Source organism: Aedes albopictus, chromosome 2 (assembly GCF_035046485.1).
Source record: "Aedes albopictus strain Foshan chromosome 2, AalbF5, whole genome shotgun sequence".
Taxonomy (NCBI): Eukaryota; Metazoa; Arthropoda; class Insecta; order Diptera; family Culicidae; genus Aedes; species Aedes albopictus.
This window is the reverse complement of record NC_085137.1, coordinates 88,433,826-88,455,734: the sequence shown is the minus strand read 5'-3', so window position 1 is coordinate 88,455,734 and position 21,909 is coordinate 88,433,826. Positions and strand designations below refer to the sequence as shown.

At 38.9% G+C, this 21,909-nt stretch overlaps 2 protein-coding genes across 2 annotated transcripts in view; one reads left to right on the top strand and one right to left on the bottom strand.

Annotated features, from left to right (window-relative positions):
- Positions 1–21,909, top strand: part of LOC109427628 (uncharacterized) — a 556,874-nt gene that overhangs the window by 272,898 nt on the left and 262,067 nt on the right.
- Positions 6,716–10,815, bottom strand: LOC134287661 (juvenile hormone esterase-like). The gene is made up of 3 exons (XM_062850048.1): positions 9,453–10,815; positions 8,384–9,394; positions 6,716–8,328 (listed from the first exon to the last, which is right to left on the bottom strand). The coding sequence occupies exons 1-3, from the start codon at positions 9,678–9,680 to the stop codon at positions 7,852–7,854; spliced, it is 1,716 nt and encodes a 571-aa protein (XP_062706032.1). The 5' UTR covers positions 9,681–10,815; the 3' UTR covers positions 6,716–7,851.

Here is a 21,909-nt window from a genome sequence, read left to right as displayed (position 1 = left end):
CTCAAATTATGCTCTCCTTCGGTTCATAGATGTCAATCTTAAGTTCTCACGCGACCAATGAACAATAAACGTATTGTTTTTAGAATTTTGATAGGATAGATAAAGTTGTGAAAGACGGACCCGGTTAGGTTGGTGCTTCGAATCCAGATTGAATTTCTAATCCACAGAATCGTAACTTGTTCTGTGGTTTAGTTAGTTAAAGCGTCGAACTTACGATACGGAGTCGTGGGCTCGAATCCCCCCCAAAACAAGTGGTATTTTTTTTTACAAATATGTTTCCCAATTTGTTAATTAAATGCCCTTTGCCTTCAGAAGCTTCAAAGTTTTACGCCTATTTCAGACATACCAGTCGGCCAGACTGGCTTATCCGGAAAAGGGCAATACGTAAATTACTTCTTCCAGGCAGTTTATCGAAATTCCTTCGGAAAGTGTGAAAAATTAGCCCTCAAGTTGAAATTCTCAAATAAATATTAATAACAAACAAAAAATAATTCGGAAATTCTTCCGAAGCGTTCCTTCAAAAATTTCGTGACAAATTTCTTCAGGGATTCCTGCAGACATTCCTAAAAGAATATATTTTAGTTGCTCCTGCGGTTCACACAGAAATATCGTCTGGGACCCCTTCAGAGATTCCTGCTGGAATTGTTTCAGATATTGATTTCCATAGGGATTTTTTAAAGAAGTACTTCCAGAAGCACGAAAATTCCTGGAAGTATTATTGGAAAAAATCCCTAGAAAAAAATCTATAGAAATCCCTGGAGGATGACCTGAAGGAATTCCTTAAAAACTGCTTCTAACATCCTTTGAAGTTTCCTATAAGAAATTCTTAAAAATGTTCCCGGACAAAAATTCTTGGTGCAATTACTGAAGTTTTTCTCTCTGGAGAAATTTCTGAATTCTTGGGAGAATACCCGGAAAACTCCTCAATATACTTTTTCAATTCGTAGAAAATAAAGCATGGGAAACTTCTGAAAAAACAATGGAAATAATTCACGAAAAAAATTGTAGGGTGTCCTGGTAAAATCTGATGAGGATTTTCTGCCGAAGGATTTCTTTTAATGAAAACCTCCCTTGGAAAGACTTCTGGAGATACATATCTCTAAGGGGTTTCTTTGAAGAATTTTTTATGCTTTTTCCGAAGAGACAAGTTCACAAAAATCCTAAAAAGACTTGGAAATGGAGAAACCTGTTTCTAACTGTTTTTTAAAGGAAACCCTGTAGAAATAAACATTGAGAATCTTGGAGGATTCTTTAGAGAACCGCCGAAGAAAATATTTAACAAAAAATATTTTTGAATGAATCTTTGAAAGTATACTTAGAGAAATTGGAGAACTTTCTGCAGGTATTATTAAAAGCACTTTTTTAAAGATTGGTACAAGTATCTTAAAAACTTCTTTCAATTGATTTTGAAGTGATTGCTGCAGAAATTACTGAGATAATCTTTGTAGAAATTACTGAGATAATCCTTGAAAAATCACCGATTTTTTTTAAAGGTTTCTGAAGAAATGTCTACTAGAGAAAATCTGGAGGAATGCATGCCTCGAGGAACTTCTGGAAGACTTTTAATAGAAGTTTGAAATATTTGGAATAACGCCTGAAGCGACCTCTGCAAAAATTCCAACGAAAATTTTGTTATTTCTAGAGCAAAACTTTAGAGAAATACCTGAAACAATCTCAAAAATAATCTTCATATTTCCGTCAGTTAAATCTATTTAAGACATTTCCGTAGGAATTCTTGAAGAAACTCTTGGATAGATACCTATAATTTCTTGAGAAATTTCTAGAAGAATTCCTGGCGAAAATCCAAAGCAGAAAACTCTTATAATATTCCTGGGGGATTTACTTCAGAAATGTTTGAAGAAATACCTGAAGGAATCCATGTACGGGCTTCTGTAGCAATTCTTAAAAAAAAAAGATTCTTCAACTTTAAAGTTGAATATTTTGAGAAATTTATTGAAAAACTCGTGGAGATAGCCCAAGAAAAATTCCTGAAGGAATTCCTAAAAATTATTCGGGGGAAATTAAAAAAAAAAAAATACTAAGATAGAAACAAGCCATTATCCTTTACCAGAAAATCAAAAGTAATTTTTTCGCTGAATTCACAACCAATGGTAATGAAAATTTGTCACTGTACTCTACTCAGCATCTGGATAGCAGTGAAATAATTTGCAATGACGGTTTTTCGATTTCTAGCAAGAAAACTGCTTTTGAATAATTGATGATTGCTGATGACTGAATGATGGTTGATTGAGCCTTAACAGAAATGCTCACAATGGGGAAACCTGAGGGAATCTTTGGAGAAAGTTTTGCTGAAATCATGGATTCCTGTAAAATTCTTTTTTTTTTAAATACGGACGAATTTTTAATAAATGCTGAGTGAATCCCTTAAGTAATTTCTGGCATTGTCCCTGGAGGTTATTGTTGAGATAATTCGTATAAAGTACTGGCACTGCACAGCTATGGGTCACCTCTGTTACAACTGTAAGTCAGTCACTTCATCATGCTGTTCGATTGGAATTTACCCATATTTGAGGTAATTTCCATGGAAGCGTACCAGTGTAAATGACGCTGAAATCTGGAAACCTTAGGTAACCAGCTCTGATTTTACCATTACAGCACTGAATGTTCTTTCGATTTCTGCAAGAAAGTTATTTGGACATTTCTTGATGGTTTTCACAAGAATTTAGAAAAAAAATACTAGAATAAAGGATTTAAAATTTTATCTGTGAACTAGAGTTTGTGCCGGAGTTGTTAGAGCAATGATCTCTAAAGAGAGCAGATTCGCTATTATGGCTAAGGGAGTGGGAATTAAAAAAAATCAAGATAAAAATAGTAAAAAGATGGGCTATTTTATCATTGAGTTAAACCTATGGATATAATGAAATCAAGTGATTGATCTATGACAATGAGGCACACTGTTATTTAAAGCATTCTTGGAGCTCTTTAGAAAATATCCTGGTTTTAAAATACTCAGAAAACGATCCTTTATACAGATTCGTTGCTGATTCTTGGGACATTTTTGGTAAAAGCCCAAGTATCTTGAAAAAGTCTTGCTTTTTGTACTAGAATATCCCTGAATAGACTTATACTAGAATATCCAGAGGAGCTTTTCATTATTTTTTTTTATTTGAATCATCCTAAGTAAGGCCGATGCAAATATTATTTTTCTTTTATGTCCGAGACCTCTCATCAGGTACGAGGGGGGGGACAAAAATAAATAAGAAACAAACGAAAAAAAAAACTATTGAAAAATTGAAATTTTTACCAACTATTGAAAAAATATTTTTCAACTATTAAAAAATAGTTGCTTGTAAAAAAATTGTCTATTGAAAATGGAGTCATGAGACGCCATGTTTTTTTTCGCCCCTTCAATATTTTGAGATTTTTGAAGGGGGGGGGGGGGGTGACATAAAACAAATTAAATATTTGCATCGGCCTAATGAGGAAATCCTTACAGACATGCTGATATTTGTGATTACCTTTTGCCGTAAACAACAACAAAAACATACTTCATATTCGGATGACTTCATCGAGTTCGTATTCAAATTAAAAAGGGTTTCATGAACTATTCTGGTGGTATTGGTAAAAAAAGCAGTTTTAGTGAGATTAACAATCCTCAAAGAAAACCTTGAAGTTTTATAATGCAGTTCGAAACAGTTTATGAGAATGTTTCACATAAATTTTCCTGATAACTTTGTTAATTTGTTTATTTATCAGAATGATTTTTTTAAATACTTCAGTAAAACCCCATCATAAATATGCCAGTACCTAAATAGTTTACGCATGTCACTGATATTCTTTACTTTTTTCAGAAACGTATCCAAAAAAAAAAACAATTCCAAATTTAGTAAAAAGTTAATATTTGGAAAGTATTAGGCAGCAGCTTTAAATTCGTATTCTTTCAGATTTCTTAAAACAATTTAATATTCAATATTGATGATTTTGCCATGAGCTTAACCAACATTTTGGTAAACCACATTATTTTGGTAGTTGAAACTTGAATAAGTACTTCAATAATATTTCAAATATGCATAGTTTTGACGGTACTGAAATTCATTTCCAATAGAATTCAAAGTTCCAGTATTTCGGGACACATTCAACAATTGCCGAATTTCAAATGGAGGATTTCTTGATACATCTCCAGTCTTAGATAAAATCCTAAAAGGCTTTTTGATGGTTTCGTTTTTTTTTTACAAATACTTCATTATTCGAAATTTTAAAATGGCAAAATGATTTTCATAGTTTGTTGCTATGCGTCAGTCTTGCGTAATATCTCTTACGCTAATGATTGAACACATTTTCCTAATGTTGTAACATGAAGCAATTTCTAAAAATATTCAAATATTAAACAAACCAACAAACAAGAAACACTACAAATGCATATTATAAATATAACATATAATAGTGAAACACTACAAATTTCAGATAAACTTCGTTATCATATATAGACGTATACAACACACAACATAGACTTTAAGCCCATTACCCTAGCTTAGCTTAGCTTAGCTTAGACTGACTGCACATATCTATGGTTGCTACTCCGTGATTGACCCGAACCAATGACAGTTGCACAATGAATCAACTGAATAATTGACTGGGAGTGGTTAACATTCTCACTGTGCACGCTTCAGAGGCTCTCTTTAACAGTACAATAACGGCGCCGGCCACGTCCTTGCAGTCAGGTTGGAAGAGTGAAGAAATGTTAATAGCATCCTTTGTTATGTGAAAGTTGGCGTTTACCGAATGTCTCCACCAAAGCCTGCAGGAAGGAGTGATTGTTAATAGGGCAGGTATCGTTGGGTCAGGATTCACTTTGATAAGTAATATGACCTTTTGAAGTTGCAGTATGCCGTGCAGATTGCAGTGATGTTGTTCGCTTCACGCGGAAAGCAAACAACCAACCACCCTCGTCAGGTGGTTGCTCAATATTTACTACAAATGAAGCAACAAAATATGCAGACGGAAGTGCTATTGTTCGCATCACGCGACGCGGAAAGCAAACAATCGACCACCCACGTCAGGTGATCGCTTAATATTTACTATTAAAGACGCGACAACATATACAAACTTAAGCGCTATTGATCACTCCGCGCGGAAAGCAAACAATCAGTCACCCGCGTCAGGTGGACACTCAAGATTTACAACAAAAGACGTGACAAAACATGATGCGCTATTGCTCGCTTCACGCGGAAAGCAGATAATCGACCACCCACGTAAGGTGATCGCTCAATATTTATTCATAAAAATACATACAACAAATATACATGGACAGATACATAGAAAAACAGTATGTCGTTAAGAGATTGCACAAAAAAATGAAATTTAATAAAAAGAAGAGATAATTTGTAAGATGCCATCTCGAACAGTGGTAAAATGGAACAAAAATCCAAGTCGACACTCATGGTGACGAACTATACAAAGTCAATGAAAAGATATTTGTAAAGAGGACAATATAAATATATGGTATAAAATTGAATTAATATAATAAATCATGTAGAATCCATAGAAAGAGAATAACAAGGAACAAACTCACCGGATAATCGCCTGCCATCAATCGAACTAAAAATGCGAAACGAAAAAATAAATCGGAGCACCGAAGGCAACGCCCGCGCGAATCCGGCCTCCAGCTCTGAAAGCTTTGAATTTATATATTGTGGAAAAAAATGCAAGAACCGGACAGCCAAAATAATTAGCTAATGCCAAAACTGATTAACTTAGTAGATATATCATTTTTGTCCTTTCTACACTGTTACTAGCGTATCGCGGTAACAATAAAAGACCATGTATGGTTTCCGAATTCGTAGCGGCCTTTATTCGTCCGAAGCTTAGGACCGTTTTTAATACTTTAAGCCCATTACCCTAGTGGATAACAATCTCTGAACCCAGGATGACGAGGTTTCATAATTGTTATTGGTTCTTCTCTGGCAGATTGCCTTTTTGTTCGCAACTTTAGTCGCTTTCATAGCTTGAATTTTGTCTAGGAGTTTTAATTCTAAGGGGCATACCGATTCTTTGATGCTACTGTTTGAGAAGGGTTTACATATTTCTTGTAGTAAATCATTGCCCAAAATGACCTTACTCATCAAAATGAAACAGGTGAGATCTCATGATGCTCTTTCACACCAGAGCACTACAAATGTTAATTCACCTTAGGGAAGCCTTTACTAGTTCGTAGATCATGTGGCCCAAAACTAAAACTTGTAACAAACTCCATGGACAACACATTATTTCATAAAAAAAATGAGATGGCGTTGCCTCATTGTACAAAATGTTGTAAAAATATCTGTTGAAAAATTAAGATACGGTGATTTTTGGACAATATATCTCCAACTACTAGGATGCCTACTGGAAATGAGTTACTTTCTAATAAAATATTAGTACCCAATTTGAATGAAACGTAACTGATTTTTGAAACAACATTTTCTTTCAAAGCTGTGAATCGTACCATTGCTTCTATTTTATTTACTGTCACTACCGGAAAGAGGAGCAAAAAATCTGTAATGTAGCATTTTTAGATTGAGCGGCTGGTTTCAAATACGATCTACAGCTTTTGTGATCGAAAACAGCTACGTTCTATTGAAATTTTGACGCCAAATAAGTAAAACAACGGAGGAATCATTTACATGTTAGCGTATTACAGAAAACTCAACTGTAGTAAAAAGCATCAATCAAAGAAATCATTATTAATTTGTTTTTTTTTTTCTTTTCTTTTGCAGGTAAGCGATTGGTTTTGTTTTTGCATTATGACGTAAATTGTAAGTATTATGCAATAATGTTTAGCAAATGGTATAGTTAATTTAATGCTGGCAGTAATCAAACAATTTTATTCTTGTCGTTTCTATCAAACGAATCAACTTTCCAACTCAATCTGCATAAATCTTATCATCTGTCTTATTATACACCTCGTCGAGAGAATAACATCGGCTCTTCCATGAACGTTTTATCTAATAACCGTTTTTCCGAGAAACCACTTCGGGCGTCGCAATGCAAAGCAACTCAAATGACAAAAATAAGCACCAATCCAACGGAGGCTAACTGAAATTGTCTCAACCAAAAGCTGTGCCTTCTTTCCACTCACCTAGTTTTGCCCCGTTTGACATCCAATATGAGAGGGTTTATCGCACAGTGAAAGTTCTGAATAATCAGAAATTTGAACAAACATGTTTTGAACACTCTTGAAGATATCATTGATTTCCAATACTTTGAAGAAATCAATTTCAAGAATCAATCATTTATTCCAAAGCAAATTGATCTAGCTCTTGTTAAGCAAGCATGGATGCAACTTCATACCCTACCCGCAATTAACAACAAAACCGTACCATATTCCAACCAGAACAGTATCTCAACGCTGCACATCGGTCTGGAGAGATTAGTGGTGCTGGTTGGATGGATCAGCGTCAGAATCAGGCTGGCAGCCGTATCGATTTCACTTCCCGTCGTCGTCGTCGTTGTCGTTGCTCCTATATAGCCTCCTCTGGTATATTGACTTTCCGCTGGACCACAACAACCCCATCGGCTTTGTACGTTTTAGTCGTCGTCGTCGTCGTCGTCATTCTCGTCACCGGCTTTTGTGGCTTTCTGTGTCCCAGCTAGTTGACTTTGGTGTTAACCCTTCCATGGCTGGGTCGATATCAATTTAACAACTTTAAGCCATCTGCAACGTACCCATTCTTGCAAATATAGGTAACCAGTATTAAGTAACAGAAAGAAAACTGGAGGTGGAGAGCAACTCGGATATGAAAGGGTTGTTTAATGTTCACATCTTTTATGTTTACTTCTTCAATGTAATCCAGATAAATTAAGAGCAATGACCTTCCATCAGCTTTATAGCCAATTGAAAGCAGTGATTCATCACTGTACGCGAACGACATTCCACCAGCGTAGCAAATTCCACAACTCAGCTATCTTCGCATCCTCAAAACCACGGTGGATAGTGGTTACCCCCGATGGACCATTCGAATTGGTGAACTCTACCATTCCTATTTGCTGCGAAGGTCGCTCACTGCCTCCTCGTTGCGGCAGGCTAAGTTTACCCTTTGTAGCAAAATTGATCCACTCGTTGACCAGTAGTCGTGACATGGCGGCTTCCGGCGAATCCTTCGGGAAATCGAGGTACTGTATCGGTTGACGAAATAGGTACATCAGTTCCTCTGCATGGCAGGCACCACTGTCAGGTCCGGTAAAGATCGGCAACATTGTTGAACAAGAGTATCGTCCTTTGAAGTTGAAGTAGTACAAGCTAACTGGTGACTCCGATTGAGGATCATTGATCAGATGTTGAAGGATGCTTTCCATCATGGGGTATTTGAATCCTACCTCGGACATGACCTAAAATGGAATTGTAGATTAATCTTAAGTCATCATGGGTCTTCCAACAGCATACCTCAGTTAATGCAAACGCATTTTCTGGACCAATCGGATTTCCGCCGAAGAATCTCTCAAGCACAGCTGGCCCAGAGGTCGGAGGAACATCCGTCAACAGTGGGAGCAACTCCTGTTGATTTGCGATGAAAGGCTCAAGAAGGTCGGTAAATATTGACAACAGCACAGCTATTCCATCATCCGGAAGGTAACCCGTCATCCACGGAATTTTCTGGTACCGGCCCGTAGCCCAGAGCTCCCTAGGATCTTCCCTGAGGAATGTTTCGTCATCCACGTATTTCTCCACAACCGGCCGGAACAAAATTATCGGTTGGTTGTGCCAAAACTTCAGCTTATCCACACTCAGGAGTAACATTGACGCATCGACCTTTCGCAGCGCCTTGATCAACTCCCGCGAATTCATTCGAACTGCTCCCTCCACTTCTGCAGCAATCGCCAGTTTTTGGACCAACCCGAGTTGATCGGGATACTGCTTACTCCAGAAAGACAGAGCACTCCCACTCTGCGATATCGCCTTCGAGAACAAACCTTCACTCAACGGACTCATCATGTGAAACTGTACCGCAGCACCTCCAGCACTGTGCCCAAACACCGTCACTCTACGTCGATCTCCTCCAAAACTTTCGATGTTCCGTTGAACCCATCGCAAGGCCATCGATTGATCCTTCAATCCGAAATTTCCCGGTGCCGAACAATCGTCACTCGATAGGAACCCAAACGGTCCCAATCGGTACTGCAAGCTAACCAAGATGACCTTCCGGGTGTCCATGAACTTCTCCGGCCCAATCACCCGCGGATCTGCACTTTCTCCGATATACCCTCCGCCATGAATGTACACCATGATCGGTAACTTCTTCTTTCTGCATTTCTTCGGGCGGTATACGTTCAAGTAGAGGCAATCCTCCTGACCCCTTACCGAGGCGAGGGGAAAGATGTCGTACTTCTGAATGCACATTGGTTTGGTGGTGGTGACGTTGAGGGGCCCTTCCCACCGGTTGATCGGAATTGGATTCTGAAACGAATCTTCTTAATATTGTTCGACCATTAAATAACAGGGATTGAATTCTTACCGCGAACCGCAGTGCACCCACGGGTGGCTTTGCGAACGGAACTCCAACGAAGGCATCGAACGGTCCCGCTTCCAATCCATCCATTTTAGTTCCACAAAGGCAGCCGTCGGCTGTCTGTACGGCCGGTTGCGAATGGCACCATATTCGACACTGAATGTCATCAAATGCTGTCACGTCACGGAAAAAGTTCAACACTAGAAGCGAAATGATTACACTGATCCTGAGCATTCTAGAATTCGTGCAGGAACGATAGACGTATAGCTTTCTTCTCAAGGGTGTTCACGACCCGAACTGATAACGTTCGCATTCTGGAAGGTCTTATTTAAGCAGGAACCCACGCAGAGGATCGTTAAATCAAAGCCAAATGTGTCAGAAGTGAAAGGGTGGTGAAAGCAATACAGATCCTCGATCAATCCATCTGACGGAGAGCTTGTGGTTTTCTTGTCTGAGAGCATCAAGGAGCATCGGCTAGAGCATCGGTTGCTTCCGGATCAGATTCTCATGTGAATCCATAACATTTCCCTTCATGTTCATATGCGAGTGGGAGCAAAACAGAAAACCGGTGAAATTCAACGTTCTTACAGCAACGCTCTGACCTCAAACAGGAAACCGGTTTCAGTAAAATTTTGGAAAGAAAGATCTTTTGCAAGCAAAAGAACACGATTGGCATGGGAATAAATTAGCTCGGTTGCAGTGATTTGTTGATTGACTGATTAGTGCTCGAGTTACTTTTGAGTGAGCACGTCCACAGTACGATTGCCACATGATTGTTACGTTTAAATATTGCTATCTTCCTTTGCGTGTAATATTGTTGGAGAATATCTGTTTCTGTGATCATATTTAATCACAACTTGTTGATAAGGTGCCGTCCACAAATTACGTAACGCTATAGGGGGAGGGGGGAGTATGGCCGAGCGTTACGGCCCATACAAAAAATTCTGGGTTTTCATACAAAAAAGCGTTATGGAGGGAGGGAGGGGGATTTGAAAAATGTCGATTTCAGCGTTACGTAATAAATGGATGCTGCCTAATTATTTTTAACTGTCTTTCTCAGTTAAGGGAAACCAAAAATGACTGGTAACGTTTTTCCCGACGTTTCGGCCTGGTGTTTTGGCCTTTTTAAAGGGTAAGACTGTCAGTCAGTATTTAAAAGTAAATTTGCATACACTAAAACCTTAATTTATGCACATGGCTGGGGGTGCATAAATTAAAAATGCGCATAAATTAATAAAGGCATAAAATGAGGGAAATTTATGCATAAATTCAGTTTGGGCTTTAATGAGGGAATCTAGTTCGTGAGAACAGGTCTTGCTTCTGGGCATTTGAGATGGGGCTCAGGGGGTTTCTATAAAGTTCCCAGAAATCCTAGAAAAGGGGGTTCCAAGGGGCTTCAGGGGCGTTTCAGGGGGTTGTTTCAGGGGATTTGGGGTGCCTTTTAAGGGCGTTCTATCAGGTTTTGATAGCGTTTTCATTGGATTGCGGGAAATTCAGGGTCATTAAGACAGAATTTAGGGGGTTTCAGGGATGTTTCAAAGTGCTTTAAGGGCAATTCAGGGGATCTCAGGAGCCTTTAAAAAGCGTTACAAGTGATTTGAGGGGCGTTTCACGACATTTCAGAGTAATTTCAGAAAATTCCAGGGAGTTTCAGGAGCATTTTAAGGACGTTCCTAGAGATTTTAGGGGCGTATGATTGCATTCCAGGGGTGTTTCGAGATATTTCAGGTCAGGGTCGTATCAGGGAGTTTCAAGAACATCTTTAAATGAAATAGCATTTCAGGGGCGTTTCAAAGAATTTTGGGATGGGCTTTCTGAAAATCCTCTGCAACTTACTGAAACGCCTCAAAGATCCCCCTAAAACTCTCTCGGACCCCATGTAACGCACGTGAGACGTTCAGAAACTCCCTAAAACTCCTCCGTAACGCTTCCGTAACGCCTCTGGATCCCACCGGATTTTTTAAGACACTACATCGTCTTCAATCAAAGGTTGCACACACAGACTGAACAAGCACTAACTGCAACGGGAATCGAATCCACACTCCGAGGCTTACGAAATGACTAGATGACTGCGCCTCTAGCCGCACGATAACGAAGCCCATATGCTCTGAAACTTCCTGAAATGCCCCCAAAATCCCCCTTAAACCCCCTCAGACCCCATTTAACACACCTGAGACGCTCCGGAACCCCCGAACATTCCTCCGTAACGCCTCTCGATCGCACCGGAAATCCTCTGTAACTTCCTGAAGTGCCTCCAAAATTCATCTGATACCCCCTCGGACCCTATGTAACGCACCTGCGACGCTCCGAACCCCCCGAAAACTCCTCCGTAACGTCTCTAAATCCGGCCGGAAATGCTCTGAAACTTCCTGAAATACCTCCAAATCCCCCTTAAACACCCTTGGACTCCATGTAACGCACTTGAGACGCTTCGAAATCCCCCAAAACTCCTCCGTAACGCCTCTGAATCCCTAACTCCAAAATTCCCCTTAATATCTTACGGATCCCAAATAACGCATCTGAGACGCTCTGGAACCCCTGAAAACTCCTCCGTAACGCCTCTGAATCCCGCTGAAAATACTCTGAAACTGCCTGAAATGCCTTCAAAATCCCGCTTAAACCCACTCGGACCCCATGTAACACACCCGAGACCCTCCGAATTCCCGAAAACGCCTACTCAAGGTCTCTAAATCCCGCCAAAAACGCTCTGAATCGTCCTAAAATGCCTCCAAAATCCTTCTAAAATCCCATCGGACCCAATGTAACGCATCTGAACCCCCAAAACACCTGCCAACGCCTCCGAATTCCCCTAAGACCCACCTGGACCCCATGTAACGCACATGAGTCCCTCGGAAACCCCCGAAAACGTACCTGTAACGCCTCCAAAATCCGTCGAAAATCCTCTTAAACTCTCTGCAATGCTTTCGAAAACCCCCTCAGACCCCGCGGAAACCCTTTGGGACCCCCTGAAACTCCCCTGGGACTTTCATTTGCTTACCCCTATAAACACTCCCTGGTCGCCGTTGCAATAGCTACCATCATTATTGGTTCTGAGTAGCTTTCCCTCTTTTTAATGTAGGGCATAAAAAAGGTGCATAAATTAAAAGTGCATAAAAATAACATGCGTAAATTGAGGTTTTAGTGTACTTCCAAAACTTATCTAAACTTATCTAGACTGACATTTGAAAAGGGCCAACGTTTGATGGCTGTCCACATCATGCATTAAGAAGTTCACTTCATAAATGGCAATACCTGTAAAAAAAATATGTATGGGAGACTTTTAGATAATTATCTAAAGTTTCATACAACATATTTAATTATTGGAATCGATTTCTATACGCTAAAAAAATACAAATGGGAATCTATGCAAATCTATTTACAATTTTCAAATCTCTTTAGCTTGTAGAAAACGTTTTTCCATTTTTTCATTTTTTCAAATAAAACTTCAGATAATTTCCTAAAAGTTACTTGTACGTAATTTTTTGTAGATCTTGCAATTTCTGATTAAACAAGTATCGGTCAAAAAATGTTGTTCATTTTCGAATGTTAGTCTGTATAAATTATGAAAACATAAAGTATACAAAGTATAAGAGGTGCTGCCAACCCGGAGACGAGTATGATAAACAAGAAAACCAGTGAACTTCGTGGCCATGCGGTAAACGGCGCCAGTCGTCTAAGCGTATCGTAAGCCTAGGAGTGTGGGTTCGATTTCCACTCTGGTCGATAAAAATTTTTGTGAACAAAAAATTCATCACTAGGCCTCTTGAGTGTTCTGTGCGTTGTCCGTTGTCTAGTGTAAGTAATGAAAACATGCCTGTGCAACCTTTGGCTGAAGACGGTGTGATTTGTACTTTGAAAATAGTTTTGATTTATTGGCTTAAATTTGGAACGGAATTTCACATATTTTTGTGATATTCTGAGGTTTTGTATTCTGGAAAACCAACCTTCGAAAAGTCTTCCAAGGGTTCCTCCAAGAATTCCATGACGTATTCCTTCAGAGATGCAAGCAGAAATTCATACAAGGACATTATCCAGAATTGCACAAAAAAACTGGAAGACTTCTTGACAAATCTCCGAAAAAAAAACTTCTAAATAAATGACTAAGGATTGCCTAAAAGAATTTCTTAAAAAAAACATTGGGGATTTCTAAAAAAAAAATAAATATGTAGAGATTCCATTACAAAAAGTCCATAATTGATTTCTGAGTTTTCTCTGGAAGAATTGCTCGAAAGAATTCGTAGAAAAAAAGCATGAAAAACTTCTGTCGAAACTCTGGAAGTACCTTCATGGAAAATTTGCTTTAAAAAGTTATGGAAGGATTCCTGGAGAAAACCATAGAGGAACTTTTAAAGGAATCTCTTGAAAATATCAGCAGAAACTACAGACAAACTTTACTGGTGGAGTTCTTGAAGAAACCTCTCAATAACATTCTTATGGATGCCTGAAGGATTTTCTGAAGGAATCCTTGGAAGAAATTCAAGTGCTCAGGAGGAATTCTGAGTTACTTTTTAGGCCATTCAGGACACCCATTCCGGAACGTCTTTCAAATGCGGCAAGACTGCTCTATTTTCTTCAGGTAGCAGACAACACTTTGTGAAAACCAGATGAATCCTAAGCATCGTTCTGAAAATAGATTGATTCTCGTTATGTTTGTGTTGTAGGCATTCTTAAAAAAATTCTCTTACTTTTTCTGGTCGGATTAGAATACAAAAAAAGATGAACAGAAATTTTAAAAGTAAATCTTGCGATAAAAAAAAATCTGTAGGAATTCTTTAGAGAACTACTGGAAAAAAAATCTGAAAAAGATTTTTTGAAGGAATATTTGGAAAAAAATACCCTTAATTGGAGAAATATTAGAAGGTAAAAATTAGTAGAATAATTCCTTGGAGTAACATTTGGAGGTATAGTAGAGAGAATCTTTGGAGAAATTTCTAAAATTTCGAAAAGTTTCTGAAAAACCCGCTGGATACAGGTATGAGTTAATCTTTAGCAATACTTAGAGAAAATTCTAGTGAAACTTTTAGAAAAAAAAAATATTAAGATTTTTTTAAATAAGGGAATGAGAGTATCCCTGAATATATGCTGCCGTACCTGAATTTCCTCCATAAGTATTCTTAGAGATAAATTTCTCAAAAATTTTCTTCTAGGATTCCTCCAAGGATTTCTTTTGGAACTCCTCCAAAGATTTCTTTAAAATTTGCAGTCCCAGGAAAATTTTCCTCATAGACATTCTCAGTTTTTTTTTTTCCTTTTTGGTATTTAACATGAGGTTTTGATAAATACCAAAACGAAAAAAAAAGGCTGAGAATGTCCATGAAGAAAATTCTCCTGGGACTGTATATTTTTAAGAAATCTTTGGAGGAGCTCCAGAAGAAACTCTTTGAGAAATCCAAGAAGATTTTTTTTTGAGAAATTTATCTTTAAGAATTCCTGGGAAAATTCGATAAAAAATACTCATGGAGGAAATTTTGATACATAACATGATCAGAAATAATTAAAGAAATAAATGGAGAAATACATGCACAAACTTTCATAGCAATCTTGGAAGGAGTTTCCTGATACATCCCTGAAGAAATTCCAGTAGAAATATCTGAATAATTTTCGAAGAAACCCGTGGATAAATTTCAAGATGAATCTTTTGAGAACATTTTTGAGAAATTCCTGTAGAACACCCCAAAAAAAATTCAGGAGGCCTTCATGAAAGAATCTCTTGGGGAATCACTGGAGAAACTTCTACAGAAAATATGAACAGGATTGCACTTTACTTGGTAGGAATCTTTAGAGCTATTCTTGCCGAAATACTGAGCCGCAATATAGAAGTCATTTCCATACAGGCGTACTAGTGCAAGGGACGCTGAAGTTTGGAAACCTAAAGTTATCAGCTCTGCTTTTACCATGAGTGGAAAGCATTCCATGAGGATCTGGTCCAGTAATCTGGAGTGGAGTCCTTAAAGTGATTTCTACAAAAATCTCGGGAGAAATCTCAGTACGATTTTTTGAAACCGTCTCGGGTAGGAAATCTGGAAGAACCCGTGGCAAAATCTTGCATGAATTCCAGTAAAAATTTCAGGAGGATGAACCCTTAGAGGGCTTCTTGGAAGATTTTCAAGGGACCTCGAGAGGAATCTCAATAGCAATCGCAGAAGCAATCATAGGAGGAGTCTTATGATTAATCTAGAATCCATTTTTACTTTCCATTCCGCAAAACCATAATTTGCTCTGTGGCTTAGTTGGCTGAAGCACCGGATTAACAAAACGGAGTCGTGTATTCGAATCTCACCAAAACAAGTGATAATTAGTTCACAACTGTATCTTTCAGTTTGCCAATCAATCGTACTTTGCCTACAAATGCTCCAAGTTGTTAGGACTATTTCAAACACACGTCGGCTTAAGAAGTCGGTCATTGAAAAATCCTGAGAGGAGTTTCAAAACAGACCTCTGATTAAATACCGTGATTATTCTTAGGAACTATTCTTGGAAAAATATCGAAAAGTCCAGTCTACTACAAAACCGGGAGGATTCTTAGCATATATCCTGGGAAGAATATTTGAATAAATTCCTGGTGGATTCTTTGAAGAAACTTGGGGATGAATCCTTTCAAGAATGCCAGACGAAATTCCAGTTAAAAGATTTCACGGAAGATGCTCGATATGAATTACTGGAGGTACTCTCGGAGGAACCTCAGAAACAATCCTGAAAGAATGAAGTCCGTGAAAAAAAAATATGGATCATGTATGTGACCTCTGGTGAAGTCCTTGGAAAAATCCAGGGAAGAGTCCTGGGGGATTCCCTGAAGACGTCATTAGAGGAATCGTACAAGAGTCTCAAGGAAAATTCTGGAAGGAATCACTCGAGAAATCCTGAGAGGAATCCAGGATGGAGTCCCAGAAAGAAAACCATTTGTCATACCTGAAAAAAAAATATTCCGAGAGAAATCCAAAGTGAAATGCCGCAGTCACTAGAGGAATCTCTAGAAGAAACGCAGTAAAATAAGTTAATAGGTTGAATGCCATGAAGAAACCTGAAATTTTCTGTAAATAGAACTACTACAAAGACATAAGGAAGAATCCCAAAAGGAATTCATGGCCTATACATGTCTGAAGGAATTCCAGAAAAATCTCAGGAATTGTTTTCCTAAGCCAAGCCTTTTTTTAAATTTTGATCGAAATTCCTGATGAGATCTCGAACGGAATCTTGAAAGAAAACCATTGAATACTCGACTTCCTGGAAGAATCTTGAGAAAAATCTCGATGGATTAAAAAAATATATTTATTTTTTCATACGATTCGGCGATTTTTTCATACCAATAGTTATTTTTCCATAATTGAATAATACCTCAAGCAGTCCTCAACACCAAATCAATAACTCGTTGAGGTATTTCATCAATACCTATAAAATACAAAAATAAGTTATTTTCAAAAACCTGGGTAACCGACGAATACCTCGTCTTGTTATGATACCTGACTTTGGTATGCTGCAGTTATGTGTCAGTTATTCTTTCCTGCTCGGGAGCTGGGCGTGATCACATTGGACAAGAAAGCCGTGATATTGTATGCGATGTGATTGTGCAGGATAACTCGATCCATGTGACAGTTACAGGTTCTGTCGAACCACACTGAACGAGAACACTGTAACTATTGAGTCCCTGAAGGAGGTCCCAAACGGACCGAAACGTTGGACAAAGTAAAATAACAGCGTTTTGATTTTGTCAAGGCTGAGAAGCCGCATAGCATCAGATTACAAAAATTTAACCGACCAGGAATCGAACCCGTCACCTCTTACTGAATACTCGTTCGTTCACCGATTCGTCTGAATGGACCCATTGTGAGTAGTTGCATTTGAATATTTGGCTTGAACTCTCCATTCAAAATTTGAACTCACGTTCAAGCGTGTCAAGGCTACCCCAACTATTCACATCGCTAATGTTGTTGCTCCCCAAGCACCGTAGTAGCCTCTATCGCCTATCGGTCATCATTTTGGAATGTCACGCGCCCATCAGCAGCTCGGTCGTTTGTTTGGAATTGCAAAACGAGTCGATCCGAAACAGAGAGAGCAAAAAAAACTAGAATTCAATTGATTCACGACCCCGCCACACCACCAGTTGACTGGGCACGGGCAGCGGTGATGATGGGGCGAGTTCTGCGATATCTACAGACGCATTCAGCCTTCACTACCGATGAGTCCTTGACACAAACACTCGATTTGTTTGCATAGACGTTGCTGCGGAATGATGATAAGAGCAAAATGGAGAAGAATGTCGGGTACTACAGTGGTGAATTGCATGAAGCTGTGTAAGAATTTTGCTATTACTGGAAAAGTGAGTCAAAAAGCTTATTGAGAATTTATCAAAGGACACCAAAGTGCAAAGAATGCTAGATTTGTCATCACGTATTCAAATACAGCATGAAGTTTGGTTCTACAGAACGAATTTATAGGTGTTCTATTTGATTATAAACAATTAATCAGCTGTTATTTGAATTTTACGAGATAGCAAAAGGAGAAGAGGCGCCAGGCACTCAGGCTCAGTAGACCTGTGTTCAATTCCGGAACCAGTTTTTGTTCGTGTTATTTTTTATTCATTCATTTTTTAATCGATAAAATCCACTTTCGTGCGTTTCAAATGTGTAATTTTATGAACTAGTTCATTTATTTGGTAGGCTTAGCCGACGTAAGGCCCAGCAGAGCCAAAATCACCTTCATACAGTGTGTAATTTTGGCATGCTCCTCATGATGAGTTTGTTTCGTTATGATTTGCTTTGAATCGCGTAAGAAAGAACCTCACTGTTGTATCTATTCAATAATAATAATAAACTGGCGGTAGGTCGGGACAGCACGCAGCGATAAAACTATAAAACCAGTTTGAGATGAACTTGACAATAATGCTACTATGGCTTCCCACACATACCTACTCTACTGTTTGTTTTCGTGCGACCCTGTTGGGAGTGGAGCACACAGACGACGACGAGGTGACCATGGTGGAGCGTGCAGAGATAAATATTATGAATATCAATGGCAAAGCAAACTGGAAATGGCAAAAAGTCGTACAACTATCGGTCGTCGAATGTCGTGGCCACGATCGCGGTGATCAGCTACGCACCACACGCTCGTGGGTGAGATAGTGGATGGATGATTTACATGGGATGAGTCATGGTATGGCAGCACTGTTTCAGTTCTGGTTAAATTGAGTCTTTAGAGCTTGTATTATCGGTTGGTTTTTGGAGCTGCGATGATGTCAGTGATCGTGGTTCATACTATTAACAAACTATCTAGATCGCGTGTTATAGATTATTTTGCTATCTTGATAATCTAATTAGTGATGAGCTGATAATTATATAAAAGTTTGCATCCAAATAATTGAGTCTAGATTAGGAGATGATAAAAACTCCACTCCACTGAAAGACTGGCAACTATAAGGCACAATGCGTCAATGAATAGGATAATCAAAAGAAAACATAAAAAAATGAGATTTGAACCAACGACTCCGTATTTGCCATACTGGCGGTTTAACCAATTAAGCCACAGAACAAGTTAACATTCTGCGGTATTGAAAGCCAACCGAATCTGAGCGTACATCAATGATTTCTTGCTCGCTGAATCTGTCTGTGATTTAATTGGTTGAGTCTATGAGTTATTCCGAGCAAAAAAGCCAGTGTTGCCAGTTTTTCAGTCTCCTATTTTGCATTTTTCTGATGTAACGTATAGTTACGTGCAAACTTTTGTGCCTGATTTCTTTGTCGGAATCTTGGAAATGAACATTACCCGATCATGAGTTTCCCAATATTGTTTACTTTTCCCTGACACGGAAACCTAAACGAATGAAAAACGGCGTTTTACTTGTAAAACGGCTCATTAGCGACTTTTGTTAACATAAATGGCCTGATCAAACGCAACCGCTGCGTGTGACTGAACACCCGTTGCTGTGTCGTGTCGTGAGCCCTTCTGCATTCCGCACTACTCACAGCTATTGTTAAGAAAACTGTTATCTTTCTCCTCCGTCGCGGCGAAGACTCCCTTTTACAAACACCCAGTCTTCATCGAGCACAACGAAGCCACTAAGCCAGAGCTAGTATCGTGATTAATTACCAAGTCGAGGTTAATTTGAAAAGTCATTCCGACCGATGACTTTTATGACGGCGACCGACAGCGGGTCAGGCGGTTGCGTTTTCTTAAAGCCACGAACAACAACGCCATCTCGGTTCCATTCAATCATCAAACTGGCAAACAAATGGATGACGCCGCCGACGGCAGTCTCTCATCCTCTGATGTGTGTGCACTATCGGATGCACGGCCGGCGGCGTAGCGAGCAGTTGCATCTTATTGCTGCCTGCATGAGATCACCTATCATCGCATCGGTTGATACATTCCATTACCGACAACGGCAGTAAAAATAGCAAATGTCTCATCATTCGTCTAATGGATAGCGATGGTGGGGGATGGCAGTCGGACGATGGCGGATTTTTTTCATTTCTGATGCGATAATGGATGTTACGAGCTGGGAAGTGAACGATGCCTGGTGTTACATTAGGGCACTGTTACAACTGTTGTTGGGTTTAAGAGTTTTTTTTTGGATGATGGGAAAGGAACTTTGAAAGTGTTTTGGGTTGCCTTTTAATATTACGATTACGTCTCGTCTCAAGACGGAAATTAAACAACCGGGCAATTTGTGGGTTGTGCAAATCCAGTATTTTTCTGTTTGTGAGCTGTGGGGCAACAGCTGCAGGGTTAAAGTTACTGGAAACGAGGTCCGTAAAATGATCTGTTCTCATCTGCAATGCGTCTCCTTGATTTAGGGTTCATTCTCCAGTAGCTTTAACCCTCTAATAGAAACTTATCTAATTCCCGTCAGACTAAGCACCGATCGAAAATGATCGAGTTTTTTCTTGCGCCCCGCTCAATGCCTCATGGCCAATTTGGTTTCAATGACTAGTTCGTAAAAAGCTTTCAATTCATGTAAAAACATATTGAAAAAAATCTACCATTTTTTTAATAAGATTGAATAATTGTCCCTTGAATTCTGTTTTCGTCTAGTCTGCGTCTATTTTGGGCACATCCTAAATCCCTGACACACCTTTACCCGTAACGTGGGTAGATCACCTTAGAATGGTGCGTTGCGGCGTAAGATCTACCAGATCAAATTTTGATCTTAATATTTTCCTGCCTGAAGTAACTAGGCAGTAGTTTCCAAATACTCCAAGATCAAAGTTTGATGCACTTTTGTGATGCTTATGTAATATTTTTGTGTTGATTTTTCTGCTAATCAACATTTTATTTCAGCAGGTTTCAGGTGAATGTATCGTATGATACACATAATATGGTAAACATATATAACTGTGGCGAGCGTATCACTAATATGTTGCTTATTCGACGTCAATGTTAATATTATCTCATATTTCAGATTCTCAACCTAAAAATCAAGTAATTCAAATTAATGCCATTAAGATGATGAGGAAACCAGGATGTATTGGGCAGATAACTAATTCGGAACAGTCTAATAATCCTCTGGAGTACCATTCCACTAACCACACCCATATCTCCTTGACACCTAGGCCTGAGAGGTCGAATAACTTTCTACACCTTTCTTAAGTGAAATTTGTGCGACTTGCTTAATGCTAATGTTTACTTTTTCAGTGGTAACCAGGTAAATGATAAAACTAAATATGACAATTTCTCATACGCTTTTTCGCCAAGGAAAGCATTCCATTAAACTCCATCCAATTTCCAACTCCAGATATCTATGAAGTGGGCCAAGTTCTTGGACATATTCTGAGTAGATATCTAATCAACATTTCCTCCCCATCACCGCTGATCGTAAGGACCTGGCCAGGTGTCGAGAGTTCGTTAAATGAAAGGTTTGTCAAGTCCCAGGCAACTTTTCTGGCGCATTAAACGTCTCTATCGACAGCCACCCCAGGACGTGTACGGTCGGCTATGCTATGCTATGCTATGCTATGCTATCCTAAATCCCTGACACACCTTCTACGTGAAACTATGGTACATGGGATGGTCAAAAATAATGACTTGGCCGTAGTTGTCCCAACAAACATTTTTGCTGTATAAGAGTGGAATAAACCACTCTTAAGCAAACTTTAGCTTAAGTGACTGTTGTTCAGCTACTTCTGTTTCTTGGGGTGCATTCGAAAAGTCGGTTAAACTCTTCACAATCCACATCAAATCATGTGTTCAAAGTATTTTTGAGTTTTTTTTTTTCATTAAAATGAATATTTTATTATTAAATTTGTGCCCACCACACAATACTACGCCATCACTGACAACGAAGAAATCTTTCTCTGTGGTTGTGAAATAAGATGTTTCGTATACACTAGAAAATCCACGCACACATTTGCTTGCATCCCCCCAGACCAAGACAAGATATTGTTTACATTTATCCGACGGGAGAAAAGTGATTTATTTGATTAACTATACAGCTTTTTCTGCATTCTACAACCGTGAAAATCAAGTTTGA